General features: G+C 36.7%; 2 protein-coding genes across 3 annotated transcripts; one reads left to right on the top strand and one right to left on the bottom strand.

Annotated features, from left to right (window-relative positions):
* The first annotated feature begins 379 nt into the window (after positions 1-379).
* gwl (serine/threonine-protein kinase greatwall) lies at positions 380-11,320 on the top strand. Its single transcript, XM_074138596.1, has 14 exons — positions 380-502; positions 1,768-1,823; positions 1,891-1,991; positions 2,428-2,519; positions 2,590-2,711; positions 3,718-3,824; positions 4,841-4,935; positions 6,182-6,414; positions 7,037-7,249; positions 7,473-7,623; positions 8,171-8,345; positions 8,418-8,531; positions 10,201-10,413; positions 11,131-11,320. The coding sequence occupies exons 1-14, from the start codon at positions 467-469 to the stop codon at positions 11,175-11,177; spliced, it is 1,755 nt and encodes a 584-aa protein (XP_073994697.1). The 5' UTR covers positions 380-466; the 3' UTR covers positions 11,178-11,320.
* Positions 11,321-12,354: 1,034 nt separating this feature from the next.
* On the bottom strand, positions 12,355-17,915 carry Cbs (Cystathionine beta-synthase). 2 transcript variants are annotated; one of them, XM_074138599.1, is made up of 9 exons: positions 17,695-17,915; positions 17,476-17,618; positions 16,786-16,895; positions 16,101-16,235; positions 15,208-15,422; positions 14,917-15,078; positions 14,289-14,406; positions 12,686-12,778; positions 12,355-12,549 (listed from the first exon to the last, which is right to left on the bottom strand). In XM_074138599.1, exons 2-9 carry the CDS (start codon positions 17,565-17,567, stop codon positions 12,395-12,397), a joined length of 1,080 nt encoding a protein of 359 aa, XP_073994700.1. In that variant the 5' UTR covers positions 17,568-17,618; positions 17,695-17,915; the 3' UTR covers positions 12,355-12,394. The 2 variants fall into 2 exon arrangements, with proteins under 2 accessions (XP_073994700.1, XP_073994701.1); XM_074138600.1 differs by lacking the exon at positions 17,695-17,915 and having other exon boundaries at positions 17,489-17,618.
* Positions 17,916-17,942: the final 27 nt, after the last annotated feature.

The following is a 17,942-nucleotide window of genomic DNA, read 5'->3' as shown; positions in this document are numbered from 1 at the left end:
AGAATGTTTTTGAAGTAAAATCTACTTTAAGCTAATTTTGAAGCGTTTTAAGCTTTTAATTTTTTATTTTTCATATTAGCTTAATAAATATACTAGTCACTTGTAGATGAAATCAATCAAATTAGGTGAATCACAGAGGGGCTTCCCTTAATATACAATCTATTCTAACTCAACCTTTTTCAATTCTGATTGACTTTTTTCGTGAAATAAGCAATTGTAGGTTAATAAACAAACTTTGTTTCACATTTTTTACAGATAACTTTTTAACTATTATATTTTAAAATAAAAATAAACTTTGTTTTATGAAGTTAATTTATATAAGAATGTTACGTTGGCAACCTTTTGCTTACCGGTCAGTTGTAATATTTAAAATGTTCAGTTACAGCATCTGAGGTTGAAGTCCATTATCCGGTCAGTAAGTAAGAAAAGTAATTGTGAAATTTCAGTGCAGTCAAGATTTAGTAGCATGTCTTCTTTCTTGGAAATGTCAGGTGGCAAAAAGGTGAGCAACGTTAAGATAAAATTAATGTTATTTTTAGTACACAAAGCTCACTCATCTGCTTATTGATAATAGGGTGATACAAGAGATATCTACTTTTATGTATTAAAATTGTATTTTTTTAAAACAAAAAATAGCAAGTTTGAACTAATTTTCAATATATTGCTTATTAGAAGTTACATGTCTAGCCGACCGGTTGTATACATTCCTTACAGTTAGAATCAAAGAATTCTTGAACTGCGGCTGTGACTTCCTATACATTTTGTATGTTAGGTCTTAAGGAAGTATTTCATTGTTCTGAACAACTTGATAATCTGTAGATAATCTAGTTTTTAATTTTTCTGCTGAGTAAATTTTCTACCATGTTGGAGAATACTCTTTTCTGTCAAATATATCTGGTATTTTTTAGGCAAAGCTACATATATAATTCAAACTGCACGCAGCAGAGATGGAAATTGACGGATTTTCTGTGTGGGATAAATTTACAGTGGATAATTTATTTTTGTTTCTAAAAACAAAATGATACCTCTTTTTTATTTAAAAAAAAATCTGACCACATTTTTAAACGGGCTTGCTGATCAGTCGTGGCTAAACCGCTGGATATTACGCCACTAGATACATTTTTACTACGTGTAATTATTGATTGACGAAACAATCAGCCAGCAGAGATTTAATAGCTTTGAGCAAGTTTTTAAACGACGTTGAGCTCGTACTTAACTCATGAAGAACTGTCCATTTGCTATTTGATTTCTTCACGTACATGGTGAAAGAGCTGGTTTAGAGTAATGTGGACAGTTCCAGTTATGATGTGTTGACGAGCACTTTAACATTTTTGGTCAGAGTATCGTATCTACCTGAACCTGTCTTACATTCCAAGTTTTGTCTCTACTAAAGTAAAGGATATCATTCACAGCTAAGCCCAAGCAAATAGATTCAAGAGGTCAGTATAAATATTAACAACGTTTATAACTATAATTTTTTACTCACCACTACTGTTGTATACTCTTTGTATACGTATACTCATTTAAGAACTCTAGCTCTCAGCTAGACACTTGGTGATTGTTCTGCAGCTGCTGTGAAACTCTTGAGGCTGTTACTTGCACAGCGCAGGTTGTGATCCATACTTTTTGCGATATCTAAGAATCCTGGTAGAGGTGATAGGCATCTCTCGTTTTTGAAAACTGTCGTTTTTTGGGTTTACTAAAGAACGCGAAAGAAATAATAAAATACAACTTTATGTTATTAAAGAATGCGTACTTCTGTTGCAGCCGCCGGCTATCGAAGACTTTGAAATAATAAAACCAATTAGTCGAGGAGCATTTGGGTAAGTGAAATAGTTCAGCTGGAATAGGGTCCAATTTAAAGTAGCTCTCACTGTGACTTGTTTGTAGGAAGGTGTACCTAGCCTACCGTAAGACCAACATGGACCAGCTCTTTGCCATCAAGGTGATGAAGAAATCAGAGATGATCAACAAAAACATGATAACTCAGGGTGAGTGGTAAAAGACAAGGCTCCATTTTATAAGTATCCTCTTCTTATTTACACAATTCTGACATAACGCCACTGGTCGCATACTTAATAATAATGGAATGCGCAAGCGGCTTTGGAGCTGACCTTAATATTGCTTCTTATCGCTCTGTCCCTGCCCCCAAAAAAGTAAGGATCTGAATCATTCAAAATTTTACTTGAGAGTATGCCTCACCCGAATAAGTATATTAGTAGTAGTTGGCAATATGCCTACTGTTAATAATACGGACCCACCGAATTACGTCGTGATCCTCCGTTTTCTCAATTCCCTAATTACAATTCTGACTCTCGACACTTTGTATTCGCCCCCTTATTTTGCTCATTTAAACAGCATTCTATTCAAAAAGGCAATGAGGCTTGAATTTTACTGTTTAATGGTTAACAAATGTGTGTGTTACAGTGAATCGGGAGCGGAACGCGCTAGCGCTAGCTCGCAGTCCCTACTGTGTGCATCTCTACTACTGTCTACAGACCGATACCTCCGTCTTCCTTGTGAGTACTTTAGTTGATATTACTGCAGAGCCGTTGTGTTTATCAAATTGTATCTCTTACTTTCTCTCAGGTGATGGAGTACTTGATAGGCGGCGATCTGAAGTCGCTTCTTAGTATCTATGGTTTCTTCGAGGAGTCTATGGCCGTATTCTATGCAGCAGAGATAGCTTTAGCTCTTCAGTACTTGCACAGGTAAGAATTTGATGGTTTGATCAACTACTGACTGAATCTAGGCTGGCTAAAAATTCAAATCTTCCTTCACTGAGCACGTTTGTCGTGACATTTGTGGCCTATTGTTGACTTCTGGAAATACCTATTTTATTCTAGTAATCAAAAAGATATATTTTTTAGCCGAAAAAAGTATACACGTTCTAGTTGAGTAGATAAGAGATCGTATGTATTCGCATGACGGTCAGCAGTCAGCTCAAAAAGAACGATGTCTTTGATATTCCACCACCAACTCAAATATTTTTTATCGAGGAACGGATATAACTGGTTTGTTTTAGCAAATGAACTGTTTTGGTTTGTTGAAATTGCCTGAAATAAATCCAATTTATCGCAAGTAATAATCGTTTACGGAAATGAAAATCTTTTTAAAGAAACATTTTAGAGATTCTTAATCGGCTTGCCGATAGATGAAACATAAGTTGTTGTGGTATTCTTCTAAGGAGTATACCAGCTGCTTGCAAATGGCAGTTTAGGGTTGAGAGAGACATTAGTAATTCACCTGATTGTTTTCTAGAATGGTACAAATGTCTGTTTCTACAGATAGCGTCACAGTGCTGAATCCAAGGATAGAGAACGGCTTGTATTAAACTTACTTTCCACACTCATATCACCCACTTCAAACGTTTTGAACAGCCCGAGTAAAAACAGCCCTCCTGTACTCCTGCATTATAAATTTCGGAAACGACATTTTTGGCTTTATTCCCTTCTTTTTTTTCTAGGTAGTGACGCATAGTCGTTCTAATTTTTTTATTCAATTTGACCATTTCTTCAATACATATATCTTTTCAAAAGACGGTAGAAACATAATGTGAAATAAACGGGGCTACTGAGAAGGAACAGTTTTAGCAGCGCTATGTATGTACGTTTAAAAGAGAGAGAGAGAGGGTGAGAGAAAGAAACTCGAACTTTTTTTACACACCTGAATTATGCTCAGCAAACTTATAACGTACAGAATGTCCATTGTTTGCAGGCACGGCATCATCCATCGTGATATTAAACCAGACAACATGCTTCTAACAGCCGACGGACATCTTAGGCTAACTGATTTTGGCCTGAGCAAAGTGGCAATTCATCGAGGTCAAGTTCTTATAAGATTTTAATGATTTGAAACTAAAAATGAAATTGTCATTCCAAGAATGAAAAATAAGCGAATGTTTAGGTGACTTCTGAAGTGCCATTTCAGAATATACAACCTCAATAACATTAATAAAAATAAAATATGATGCTAAACTTGTGAGATTGAAGGAAATCCAAAAAGGTTTTTTTTTTTTTTTTTTTTTTTTTTTCAAGTTTTATGTTACATATGTAAGTAAGTACCCTTGCTACATAAGGGTATGTTTTTTAGTAAACATTTGTTACGCTAAAATTTGATTACCCGACTTTGCTGCAATGGAGAAGGGGTGGGCCTTGATGGGGGAAAAATGGATTAAAATAAAATCTGAAAATATAAAAGAAAATATACAATATATGTATATGCGCATGTCCAGGGCGCTACGCTGTTTTAATTATTTCCGCAGCAAACAGCAAAACCTACGGAAATGGGGTGCATCTTTGGGGACCCCAACAGATTTTTTTGGTGCTTTTCCTCTCCACCATGTTCCAGAATAGCATAAGCGGGAAATAGTACCATAGAAATACCACAACTTAACTGGTAACTTCAACTTCTCTACGAAACGTTTCCTCAAAAAAAAAAAAAAAAAATGGAGCTCTAGATCCGTCCAAGCCGAACAGACGGAAATATTACGCTCTACCTCTCGCGAGCACTACCTGTAGCTCACTGTCTCATTTTGCCCAGCGCCGCGCCCTTGCGTACGCGCCTTCGTTGAGTATCCAATGCACAATTTTACTCTTTTATTTATTTGTACAAATAAGTGTTTTGTTCTAATATTTCAAGTATACATTTGCGTGTAATCTTACTTTTTAAAAATTATTTAAATTAAAATAAACTTAAAACTTTTTCTTTCCTTTTTTTTCTGTGTTACCCGATTTTTATCGGCAACGTATTCCAATTCTGATGCAAAATTTAGTAACTTATTACTGTGAGAATTGCAAAAAAAAAGTGATTAATGTCTTACCAGGTTTCTTTGTTACAGATCTGGAGTTGGAAGACTTGATGAATGGCTCGCCGAACGTGGTCTCGACCAGGACTCCCGGCCAACTATTATCTCTGACCTCGCATATAACGTTTGTACGTTAGGTTATAATTTATGTTCGCAGGTCACTTACATTCTTTATTGGTGCAGTGCAGTAAATCTCATTAATTTACTGTTTACGATTCAAAACTGGTTTATCAATTTACATATTAAACTTACTCCTCGCAATATATTCCTCCATTTTATTTTACTTTCGTCTGAGAGTCAACAATTCGAAGCCCTTCCTGCTCCACAAGATGTCATTGCAGACAAATAATCCAAACATCTCCGTTTTCATCTGCACTAAGTTTATATATGATCAGAAGGTTGCCAGGACTGGGTTATAACATGTGCGGTAATGTACTTCGTACCTCAACTCTTTCTCTTCAGAGCACGGATTCAGCTGGTTACTGAACTAAGTCATTTTATTTGTTCGGGCTTACGAAATAAACCTTGCTTTTCATCGAAAATAATAATTTGATTGATGAAGCAGTCTTATAGTAGGCGTTCGGCTTGCTGGGATGTTTACAGTTGAGGGAGTCTTACTTAATTTACTAAAAGGTTTTCTGGTGATGGTGCAAGGATCCGTTACTTCTGCTTATATCAGCCTCAATTAATGTTTGGAACCAGATCTGAGCAGTTTGAGTAGAAACAGCGTTCCGCTCAATGAGTCCGAAAGCGGTCGCTTGACGCTTTATAACCTTTTTAGTGACGCGAAATAAGTGGGAAAAACTTATTGAGGAGGTCCAGGTTCTACTCTTGGGACTGTTGCACCGATTACTAAGAAAGAAAGTGATGCGAATTTGCTCGGATCTCTTAGATTCATTTCTCCTTTTCTTAAATCACAAAATATTTTTTCATAAGCTGTAAGTAAAAGGGGTAGCTTAGATGGAATAGTAGGTAAAAAAAATAAGTGTTGCCGATTTTTCAGGCGGGACTTAACGTCCAACTACTAAAATAGATGTCGTGGATGGGGGCATATACTTTACTATTACCATTTTCCTAACGAATACAAAGTAAATACATACGAGATTCTAACTGGTGATCTTCCTCTTACAAAGCCTGTTCCTAGGTTCAATTGTTGATAATCACATTTGGTGAACAGTACAAAATAGATTGAGCATTCAGAGAAAAGATGCACATATTTTAGTAAGTTCGCTACAAGTGTACTATTACTATTACTTGAGTAATCCAACATTGTAGCAGTATAGCACTGTAACAGTTCGAGTTATATCAACAAAAAATATTTTTGTAACCGTCTCTTGGACTGTTAGATAATTATTACCCGTATTGTGTTGCAAGGGATCCTCAGATCGATTGAACTCTGCACACTTACTGACCGACGATATGTACGCTGGATTTGAGGCGCGCAATGAGTCCGGCGTAATGCCGATCCACAATTGTGTAGACTGCTTGCCTACAGACAACCTGAGCGCCGAGATGGAATCCATGCCCTCGACATTCTACTCTTGCAAGTCATGCGGCCAACAAGACTCCTGCTGCTGTCCCAGAAATAATTCTTTACAGTCTGTTAGGTAAGTGCCCTGGCTTTTTCTTTAAGGACACAGATATGGAAAACCCGTCTGTTGAGTCTGCGTTTATGGCAAGTAAAACAGAAACAAAAACGTATTATTTTCCAAGTATGTAAATTTTTTTTTGTGTGAGTATTTTTATGTAAACAAAAAATTGGCATTCAGTTTATGTTACACTTAGCCCTTAGTTCATGATTTTATTTTCATTTTGGTTCACAAGTAAAATTCCAAACAGTATAAGCTCGCTTAAATTTCATACATCACAAGTAGCTAGTCCCTTTTAACATTCTAAAATCTAATTTTTATTGCAGTTTTTCTTCCTTAACCCTCATCTGTTCAACAACTTCAATTTTTGCTATGAATAATATGTGCCTTCTTTTTCTCGTAATTACAGAGAGAACACAAATTTCTATCATTCTGAATCCAAGGTTTAGAATTTAAACTCAGTGACAGCCTAGAACTTGAAAATTCATTTAATAGAAAGTCCATTCTATTCATTATTTAGATATGAAGCACATATTCTTTTACAGAGTGTGCTCGGGGAATAGCGACCTTAAGCATGCTTCTATAGTGCCACCGTCAACATTAAGTATGTACTGTAGTTCGCTGTAATTTTCTTTTTCAGTCTGGATCTACGTTTACGTTCTGTTCGAGAAAGAAATCGAAAAAGGAAAATTTCCGGAGAAGGTGAAGAATCAAACAGTCAGACTCCCAATCGTTTATTATTAGGCTTGTCGGATGTGAGTGCGGAAGGCACGCCAAACAGATATTTCGAAAGAGAAATTCAATCGGATATACTACCAACAGTTACACCGTTAAAGAGTGTTCTTAAGTGCAGGTACTTAGTGTATTTTCTGTGCAGACTTCACACATAGTGTCTTATCACCTTTGTACATTTTTTCTTTCTTTATCAATGAAAGATTTCTTTGGGGACGAGGTGGTAGAACTATTTTAATAGTATAAGCTCCAACTCTGAAGATTACATACAGAGTCATGTTGCTGTGATTTAACGCCAGTTTTAAGCACCCAGTACCCCTATTTCTGTACTTTTCTAATTTCAGGAATCGATTACGGGAACATCAATTGGCTGCTCAGTCGACACCAGTTGCTGGTAGCTCGAGACTACAAGATTCTGGAGGTCAGAGAAAGAAGAAGACTCGATTCTTTCTGCCAGCCAGCAGTGGAGTCATGGACTTGTCAAGGACCAAACTTGTAAGTATTGGTTTTAATGTTGTGAAAAGTAAGCAATGGTCCAGCTGCGTTTGGTAAAAGCTGGATAGCACTGGGCCATTATTCGAGTAAAATTCTATCTAGTTATTAACTATAAGAATCAGAATTCATAGGAAGTCCATCTGTAGCAAATGCGGTTACTTTTTTTTTCATTTGTTCCTAAAAAGCGCATCATCGTCTTTTTCTCAATTACCTTTTTGCAACAGCCGGAACTTGCAGTCGTTATAGGAAGTAAAAACGCTAACACTTAGATTTCACGTAGTGCTTAATGTAACTTTACTCGCTTTCGCTAGTTGAAGAGTACAGAATTTATATAGAGAATTTACTGTCTCAGAATTAATATGGTGTTTTTAAACGTTAGATGTTGGGAGTTTTAAAGACCACAGAATGTCTTTACTCACCTTACGGACCATTTTCCTTTTATTCCGTAATTAATCAGCCTTCAGGAATGGAGTTTTAGGAATATTATCAGAAAAATCTCTCTTATTGATGAGCATGTTTTTTAAATTATTCTTTAACTGAATTTCAGCCACTGATGAACCTGAGTCCTATACCAACGCCCAACAAACCCAACCTGATACATACGCCCTATAAAACACCGAAAAATGTAGGAAAAAGTACGGTATATGGATCAAGTGACGATCGCCTATTAGGCACACCGAATTATTTAGCACCAGAATTGTTGATTAAACAACAGGCTCATGGTAAGTCAATTTTTTTAAATGGTTTTTCTTAAACTTGAACTAAGTATTGAGCTAAGTTAATTTTGATTGCAGGTCCTGAGAGTGACTGGTGGTCGCTCGGAGTGTGCCTTTATGAATTCATGACAGGAGTTCTGCCATTCGACGATGTGGATGTCCAGACAACCTTCAACAACATCAAGAAAAGAGGTAACAGTACTATCTATACTACTATCGTTGCCCCATTGAAAGCAGCAACTAATTAAGCCGTAAATCACCAACACTTATGCTCGTATAATGTTATTAGGCAATCTAAAATACAGATTAGGTGGGACAGTACTGGAAAAAAGATGATCGCTTCCTTCTAATGGCATCTCTCAGACTGCAGGTTGGTCCCCTTAGTAGGCTTTCGGAATAAGGAGACACCTCTACATAATACCGGTTTTTAGCAAAGGCCTGATTTACAGAGTTTGTGAGCTAGAGGACGAATACCATTCGTCCCATGACGATTAATTTGGGTGGATGAGGTTAGATTACAGACCGTCTGCCAGAACCGGTTCACGCCAGAGGAGCTTTAGCAGTTTCTTCTTAAACATATATCTTGTCTGAGTGATATGGAATTGAGGTCAAGGTGAGGTTTTTGTGCTAGATTTGACTGCTGGTGTCCAACAGATGATGCGCCCCCAGCTATTATTTAACGTATAAGAACATAATAATCGTCCAGAAAAGACCGAAAATGACCAGGGAGGGGATTCAGTGAATCGTGCACTGGAGTCTCACGTGGAGATCCTGGGTTCGAGTTTAGTGTCAGTTTTAGATATTCTTTAGCGAAGAGCCTCTCACTGCACGTCCGATGGCGCCAATGACCTCATTTTACTAAAGGAGAAAAAAATATTGAGTGTTTTTGTACATTATTTTCAGTAATTCAAATCTATTCTTCAGTAATTTTCGGTCACTTCTGGACGGGTATAGTATACTCGTAAATACAGCTTGTGTTCGTTCTGCAAACTGCCCAGCGATGGCCTAAAATATATAAATAAATATCCTTGTAAAGAAAGATATAATGGTTCAAAGCGGTTATCATGTGATGCTGAAGCTCAACGACCACATGTGTTGGTTGCACTTTCTACGGAGCTTGCAGTGTCTAAAGGAATTAGTTACTATCTCAAATGGCGCTTAAATCCATTTTCTGTTGGTGAGAGAGCGAGATATGGGAGAAAAGTCGACGTTACTCTTTCTGGAACTGTGAAAGAATAAAAGTAATATCTATTTTTTCAGGCTGGCTTTACTTCCTGCTACCAATTTAGAAGACGTTTTCAGAGGCAAAGTGCTAAAATACTTTAAAATAAAATTATTAAATAGAACCCGAGGTCAATGCTGCGGATCGAACTCAGTATCGCAACACGGCTTTAAGGACCATTGCCTCTCATCGCTCGGCTATTGTAGTTTTCATAAAGAATTTATTCATTTCTAATTTCGTCCCAAATGAACTTAATGTATTTCTGTAGATGAAATTTTGTACTGAAACAGACTTGATGATATTTAGCATTTGTCAACCGCAAACAAGTTTTGTTCCAGCTAGATAAAGCTCGGCGAATGCTTCCAGCCAGTTTCAAAGAAGAGAATAAGATGACAAAACCAATCACAGTTACTTACCTGTATGTGTGTTTATTGAGGCCCAGTGGAACGGGCGTTTCATTTTAGATTAGTAAGCTACATACTTTTAGTAACATTCTGTCCAATAAAATTTGTATTTAGGGGCGTGATAAGCTGCTCTCAGTGGGATGGTACACACCCCAGACTAGAAGCAAATCATGTACACACATCTGCTGGCAGTTGCACTTGCCAGTAGTTTGGCACGTTTTGTTTTAAATTGCAGCGTTAGAATGGCCGAAGGATGAGGAAGCCCTGACGAATGAAGCCGTGCATGCCATCGAGTCGCTGCTCACTCTGGAACCAGAGTTGCGAGCCAATGGTGACACTTTGCGGGCAATGCCGTTGTTTGAGCGAGTCGATTGGGACAACCTGCATCAGTCGCCAGCGCCCTTCATTCCCCAGCCAGACAGCAGTATCGACACTTCCTACTTTCAAGGTAATTTTTCAAGATATCACAGTTCGTTATCGCTATTGTCCGCTGGCCGGAATCAAGCCTTACACTATTCTAAGTCCCTCTGGTCCGTATAACTGACCCAAAGATGGACAACAATCCTGCTTAATCCAGACCCAGGAGTATATCACCTTAGATTTACGGTATTCTGAACAATACCAGACATTAACCTGAAAGAAAAACATGCTATACTAATCACACATCAAGTTATCAGTCTTGAAATGAAATAGGTGTTTTCTTCTATGTCTCACAAATATTTTAAAAGAGGCCTCTGGTTTGTGGTCTCATCATGTGGTGCGGAGGTCCCGGGTTCGAATCCAGCTGCTGACCCTTAGATTTTCTCTTCCTAGGAGCTTCTTACAGCTCACTATCCGAAGGCCGGCAGTGCACTGAAAATAGCTTCGGGCGCCAATATCCTCAGACGTTGACGCGCCTTAAATTATAAAAAACGAAAAGAGACGTCCTTAGAAGGCCCAAATTCAGTTTGGTATCAACCCTTTCGCGGTTCCTAATCGGCATTTTATTTTGCCGGCAACCTAACAGCTTATCCGTCAAGACAAAGCTGTTAAATACCAATATGATCTGGATTCCAGAAAGAGAGATTTTTCTTTTTATAAAAATCTAAATTTTGTCAATAAACATTTGCTGACATTAGTCAGATAGTGAAACCCATTATTTTAATGTTTTGTGATTCTGTTGCAGCCAGAAATCTACTACACAATCTCAAGATCTCAGAGTTCGATCTGTAGCAGGCAGTCTAGTCTCTCCAGACTATATTTTGGAAAAAATGAAATCTCAGGGAAAATTATTTTTATAACTATTTTATACATACTCTAAACCAATTAAATTGTTGTAAAGTGAAATATTGTAAAATTTGAGCCGCGACTAACTGGCCAAGGCCTCTTTATTAAAGTAGATGTTTTAAAAATCTAAATCTAGTTCGGAAACTGTGATCTATTTATACTAGAAGTAAGTGTACACTAAAGCCAATTTTTATTTGTTATGTGAAAGACAATAAAGACATTTTGATCTGTTGTTAAGCATGTCTGCATCATTAACCCTGTGACCACAAAGAGAGACATCATTCACACTAGAAGAGCAGGTACGATGTTTACCATACTCAATTTTAATTTTTATTTTCTTATAGTGAGAGGACGAGGAAAATTCCCTTCCAATTTAGAAATTAGCCCCAGGAATGCCAGAATAGAATATCAAACAGTAAGCTAACTTCAAGTTGGTTTTTCCACGTTTTTAGTTGAAGTGTTTTGTTCAAACAGCTTTTTTCTAGTTATGTTTGTGGAGCTATTATACGAAATATGTATTTATTAACATTTGCGATTATACGAATATTAACATTGACTCATAAAAGTGTCCTAATGATTTTGATACGCTATTCAAATCCAAGATATAATCAACCAATTTATTCCAAATTAATTTTTACCTAGAATGAACTTATAAGGGAGGTAGCAAACCAAGATAACGGAGGAACTTCAAACAAAATGTTACCAACAGTCTCAGGAGTAACTATATAAGAAACAGTTTCAGTACTATTGCCACTATCACGAAAAAATCTTGTTTACGGATCTGCTAACCTATCAAAACCTAAGGACACTTTTACCAAACTGATCGAAGTGCTTGTTGTCGATGTAACCCATTCCCCCCACACCTACATTAATGCGAATAAGACAGGAATGAAATTTTGCCACTCCTTCGTTGAACTTTTGGCTGGATTGTTGAGCTGCTCGATCTGTCCCACAACCAGTTTTATTTTAGATTATTTTTGGCGATTTTCTTTTAAAACTGATATGCAAATTATACTTTTAAATGTTATTATTATTATTTAGGAAAAGCAGATGTTTAGGGTGTCTTTGACTCTCTGTTATGAGACCAGGATATTTCAGAAAAAAAGCTTGACAAAAACTTGAATTCAACTTCATTAGAAAATGTATTTTTTTAAATGTTTTCACTAAACGAAATTCCTAGTTTCCATCCATTCATCTTTAACCATTTTTGACATGTAATTTCGCACACCGTCGGGTAGTATTAGAACTAATCGCTGGTTGGCGTTAAGCGTTTTGGCGACCTTCAGAGCACCAACCATCGCTGAACCGCTGCTGCCACCTGCAACATTAAGTAAAATAAAAAATTAGGATATTGATGTAAAGGAGGTTCAAAATTAGGGCTAAAACAAGGAAATGGGGCTTTTCTAAAACTGTGAGATCTCAAACCAAGGATCTTAATACACAGTAATACCCACCACAAAGTAATCCTTCTTCGCGAATCAATCTTCGAGCCATGATCAGCGACTCCTTATCGTTGACTTTGACCCACTCGTCTACCATACTGCGGTCTGTAACAAAACCAAAAATATAATGGAGGTAGCATAAAATCATTGTACAATGTTGATTATAAATACCTCTGCTAATTTCAATGATAGTTTTTGGTTTTCGACCGTTGTTAATTGATGATTTTAGAAAAACCGCACCTCAATATTCCCCAAAATCATAATGGAGGCAGATTTGCCAGCCCGTTATTATCTATCTGTTCCGCTGTATGTTACATCATTAAGTAAGCCCTAAAAATGGCTGTTCAAACTGAAAACCAAATCACAGAATCCCCTCTATAAGCGCTGTCTCCCAGAAACATGGTTTCAAATAATGTGATAGACCTACATGTGTGTGTAAGCAAAAATTGATTGAAAGTTAAAGAAAAAAAATTGAAAGATTGATTATAGGATGTTGAATAGGCAAGTTTTGCGATCGTGATACCTAATTGGAGTAAAACGTGACTAAAAAAATTTGGGCACGAAAAAGAAAACATGTTAAATTAAGTTATGATTATGTGTTAAACTGAATTTAATGTAATATCTAAGCCTATAAAGTTAAATGGTAATTGTAGCTGGATAGCAAACACAATGTTGACTGTAGACTAATCTGTTTATAATGATAAATGCTGGAACTATAATTATCGTAATAATGACTTAGCTTCCGAATGTTAACAGTTTTAAGCTTGATCCCCACCTCTCTGATAGTCAGAAGAAAAACTATTCTAGTAGTGCCACTACAAATATCGAAGATCTGGAAATGAACCCAATAGCACCAGTACTTTAGCTTAGCTGTCTTCCGCCCTTACAGCTCAACTAGATAATTGCTTATGAGCGCAGCGCAAATTAAAAATAATTTGAGCTTTTTCTCGAGGGATTCGCAAAAAAAAAACTATTTAGAGTAAAGTAAATATTTGAGGGTTAAAATGATTTTTACCGCGATTTTATTGTGGGATCTATCTGGTTAAACCTAAAATAAATATCCTTAAAACAATGCTGGTGTGGACAACCTTCTCTTACTGCGATTTTATTGTGCTTTACTGAGCATATCTCTATTTACCTCTTTAAATAAAATCTAACGCCAAGTTCGGAAATCGTACCTAATCATATAATACACATCTTACTGTAATTATTAAAATTCTAGTTGACAAATGTTCTACTAATCTGAATTCTCTTAGTTATCCTTATCAAAGTGAACGCCTGCCATAAATCAAATTCAGAGGTAGGCAAATGTGACTGGCCGCACTACCCCTACAATTACCTTGAAGTGGCACTTTAAAGGAGAGATTAAAGTTGCAGCTCTGTGTACTCCTCATAAACGAATTTTCTTAAGAAAATATTTCAAATTAAAGCGATAGATTCAGACATTCTGATATTAAACACACGCGCACTTTGCTCTAGAAGCCTTTTTTTATATTCAGGAAACTTCAGAAATGTGTTTCTGGGATAATTTAATATGTGAGACGATCGACAGATCCTCTTTCCTCTTGCTAATAGAAAGTAAAAATTCCTTACGTATTAAATATTGCGTACTTACCAAGTACTGTGGGTATAAAATCATACCCAATGCCTTCGACCTCATAGAATGTGACATCAGTTTCGTTGAGATGCGCTGGTTGTGCTAGTATAGAGCCGTACGGGTCCACACCCACTATCTGGAACAGAGAACAGACAAACTTTGCAGATAAGTGGATTTACACAGATTTACAGTTGTCTTGCCACAGACCTCACAATAGCTCCATCAATATTTCTATGAAGGCCTATTATAAGAATTGTGGATAGGTTTATGATATTTTAGGCAATATATCTAATAACTACCTCAGAATATTGTCCCGGAACTAGTAGTGCCGGTTGTTTGTTCGTTTATTTTTTTTTTTAATCAAGTATCCATAAATAAATATATTTTCCAAAATACTTTCTGTCTTCATTTCGATTAAAATCAAGATTTTATTAAAAATGTCTTTAGGACTGAGATCTGGATAAAATTATAAGCGACATACAAACGAAACAAAGAAAGACCGTTCTAAAAATCTATCCAAAATAATTTTCATTTAATATTATAAATTGCAAGAGAAATGCTAACACTAGAATTGAGAGTACGAGAGTATAAGAACAGCCCTAGCTAGGATTCACACCTTTGTCTGTAAAGCCGTTCAGTTACTAACCTTGACATTTGGCAGCCTCTCCTTGAGATATCTAGCCACACCTGAAATTGTGCCTCCTGTCCCTGCACCTATCACCACTGTGTCTAGTCTACCTTCGCATTGCTGCAGAATTTCCGCACCAGTTCCATCGTAGTGAGCCACTGGGTTGCCAGCATTGCGGTACTACAAGATACAGTAAAGGACAATTTCACATCACAGCAGACTCTAGCTCACACTATCATTTGCCGTACACTATAACGTTCTATGTACAAACACTGTGATACTACACGGTAAACATTTGAAATAAGATACCTGATCCAATACTATTGAGTTTGGGGTTTCCTTGTTGATTTTCTGGGCGACTGCAATTAAACCTTCGGGCGAGTCGAATGCAGCTGCCGTAGGTGTACGTACAATTTCAGCACCCAATGCTTTAAGTGCGTTCACCTTTTCGTCAGACATCTTCCAGGGCATTACTATGACGCAATTGTAGCCTTTCACGCTAGCCGCCATCGCTAGACCTAACCCTATTCGTCCAAATCATAACAATTAAACCAAAGAACAAAATAGCAGACAATTTGACTTTTAATCAGCCTTAACGTTATTCAGGGAAATTAAACGATAAAATAATTTAAGCATTATAGAGGAGCACTAATATTATTACTGACAGAATCATATAATGTCTCAGGACTAATTAGATACACATACAGAAGCTTATAATATAAAACACGTACACAATGCACAGACGGCAGCACTATGTATGTAATAGGTATCAATGTACACATACACTAATATTGCGTAGGTAGTTGTACTGTGCATATTACTAACTTGGGTCATTTCAAAGGTACACATCAAGACATAAATCCACATAATAATATAAAGGTAGTACATCTGTACATTGTTAAAGACGTTCACTTAAGAGGTATGTTCTAGATAATATTAAGAAAGGGCTACACCTTAGGTGTTCATTCTTATTACTATATGCGAGATGGATATGCTCACTGTTATCAACGTGGTATTGTAGAGATTGCAGTTAGATTTTTAAGGCTGTAGTTCCTTAATATTAGATAGGCGCTCGACATTGCATTTAACTGTTATATTACTTTCATGTGTGGTATATCTGAACTGAAAAGACTATATTGAAGGCAAGACTTCGGTTCCAGTTAATATTGGATAGGGTGCTCCACGGAAGCTATTAGACAAACCTGTGTTTCCAGACGTGGGTTCAATTATTGTCATGCCAGGTTTCAGCAGGCCTTTCTCTTCTGCGTCCTCAATCATGCGCACGGCAATACGGTCCTTAACACTTCCGCCGGGATTCAGGAACTCACATTTGGCCACTATGACAAAGTAAAAATCGTATTTGAGATGTGTGAGCAGTCGTAGGTTCTGAAAGATCGTGTGATTTCTATGGAGAATAAACAATCCATTAGAGGAAATTCGAAATTACCACCCATTTCGTGCTGATTACTGATGTTTTTGAGATTATTGCAAGCGTCCATATTTAGATAGAACCCATACTCTCCTTTTTGAATGAAAAATGTGACTCTTAGGTTAATCAGGAAATAGTATTTATCTATTCTTTGAAGCAAATATCGCAATAACGCACAAGTCACGGCAAAGGTGCTCAGGAGTGAGAAATTTGAAGACTCATATTACAACCCCCATCCCAGATATACTCAGCTTACAATCCACATAGCTCCATGGCCCACTGTTAAAAAAAAGGTTATCTTTCAGTAAGGAACTAAGCCAACACGATTCAAAAATCCTCTGGGCCCTTATAAAGGTTCCAAGGAAACCGCATGGGGTTAAGGCTCAATCAAAACTCTACTGGCCAGAGCATCGAAGATATTAACTCTTTAATAGCTAAAATTAACACAAAATACTTACACATCTCACACTTGATGCCTTCAGCTTTCGGGATGTTATTGAGTCGTACTAGTGGACTATTCCCTACAGCCTTCAGAATATTGGGTAGTATTTTCATTCGATTAATATCTCTGCAACACAAATAACATAAATACAAATTATTCATTTAAGGGTTATTTTTATCGCACTGCCATATTAAAAAGAAGCTTAAGATTTAGGTCTCATCTCCAGAAAATTTTCAAGAATACAATGACTTCAGATGAATAATTTGCAGATGTACCTGAATGCGAACAGAATTCCTTGTGCTGCCAGCTTAAAACTCTACAAATAAATGTAATGGGTGTAATAAAGGTACATAAATGCTTATTTTTACGTAAGTAATGAAAGACTCCATAGCGAGCTAGAAATTTCTTTCAATAACGATGAGAACATCGCCCGTGACCCTAAGTTCCACTAATCCTTCTTGTAGCAACTAGCTTGAATCATCTCGTAGCCCAGCACTCATCCAGCCAGATTCCAGCTAACTAACCCTTTCCGTTGGTCGAAGAGGCTTTTGATTATAGACCAGCTCTCTTAGAGACAGTTATTGCGCGACCAAAACTAAGTAAACTTAATCTATCAATTTAGAACCCTACCAAGGTTTATTCCAGCACTGGGTAATCAAATAATAATAATAATAATAATAATATTAAAATTCCAAACTTTACTTACAAAGTGGACTTACATCCATGCGGCGATTGTACTTGGGTGTTTAAAGCCCAACTACACCGGCTCGGTAAATTCGGTGCAATAAAACCTTCCATTTTAGTTTCTCCTGCCTTTTAGTATCAACAAATTATTTTTGTTCAACAAAACTGGAAAAAAAATGTAATGATAACAGAATTCCAAAAACCTCAATTCATGACTACAGCCGTTAGTTTGTGAACTCACATGTGCCAGTTCAGTAGTCCAAACTACACTTGTAGTACATTTAATTAGATCTTATTTAGCTACACATACATGTCTTGAAAGTTCTTATCATTATTGTTATCTCATCACAATCAAAATTATCACTATCAAATGCTAAATTTGTCTCTAATTTCATTTAATGATTATCTAACTAGAAAAATAAACTTAATCTGCGTAACCCCTCTGTGACCTCCGTTTCAACTGTTGTGTTATGTATGTATATGTTTAAA

The sequence above is a fragment of the Rhodnius prolixus genome, unplaced genomic scaffold (genome assembly GCF_049639745.1).
Source record: "Rhodnius prolixus isolate KJV_2025 unplaced genomic scaffold, Rpr scaffold_11, whole genome shotgun sequence".
Lineage (NCBI taxonomy): Eukaryota > Metazoa > Arthropoda > Insecta > Hemiptera > Reduviidae > Rhodnius > Rhodnius prolixus.
The sequence above is the reverse complement of the archived record's forward strand: the minus strand, read 5'-3'. Positions and strand labels throughout refer to the sequence as shown.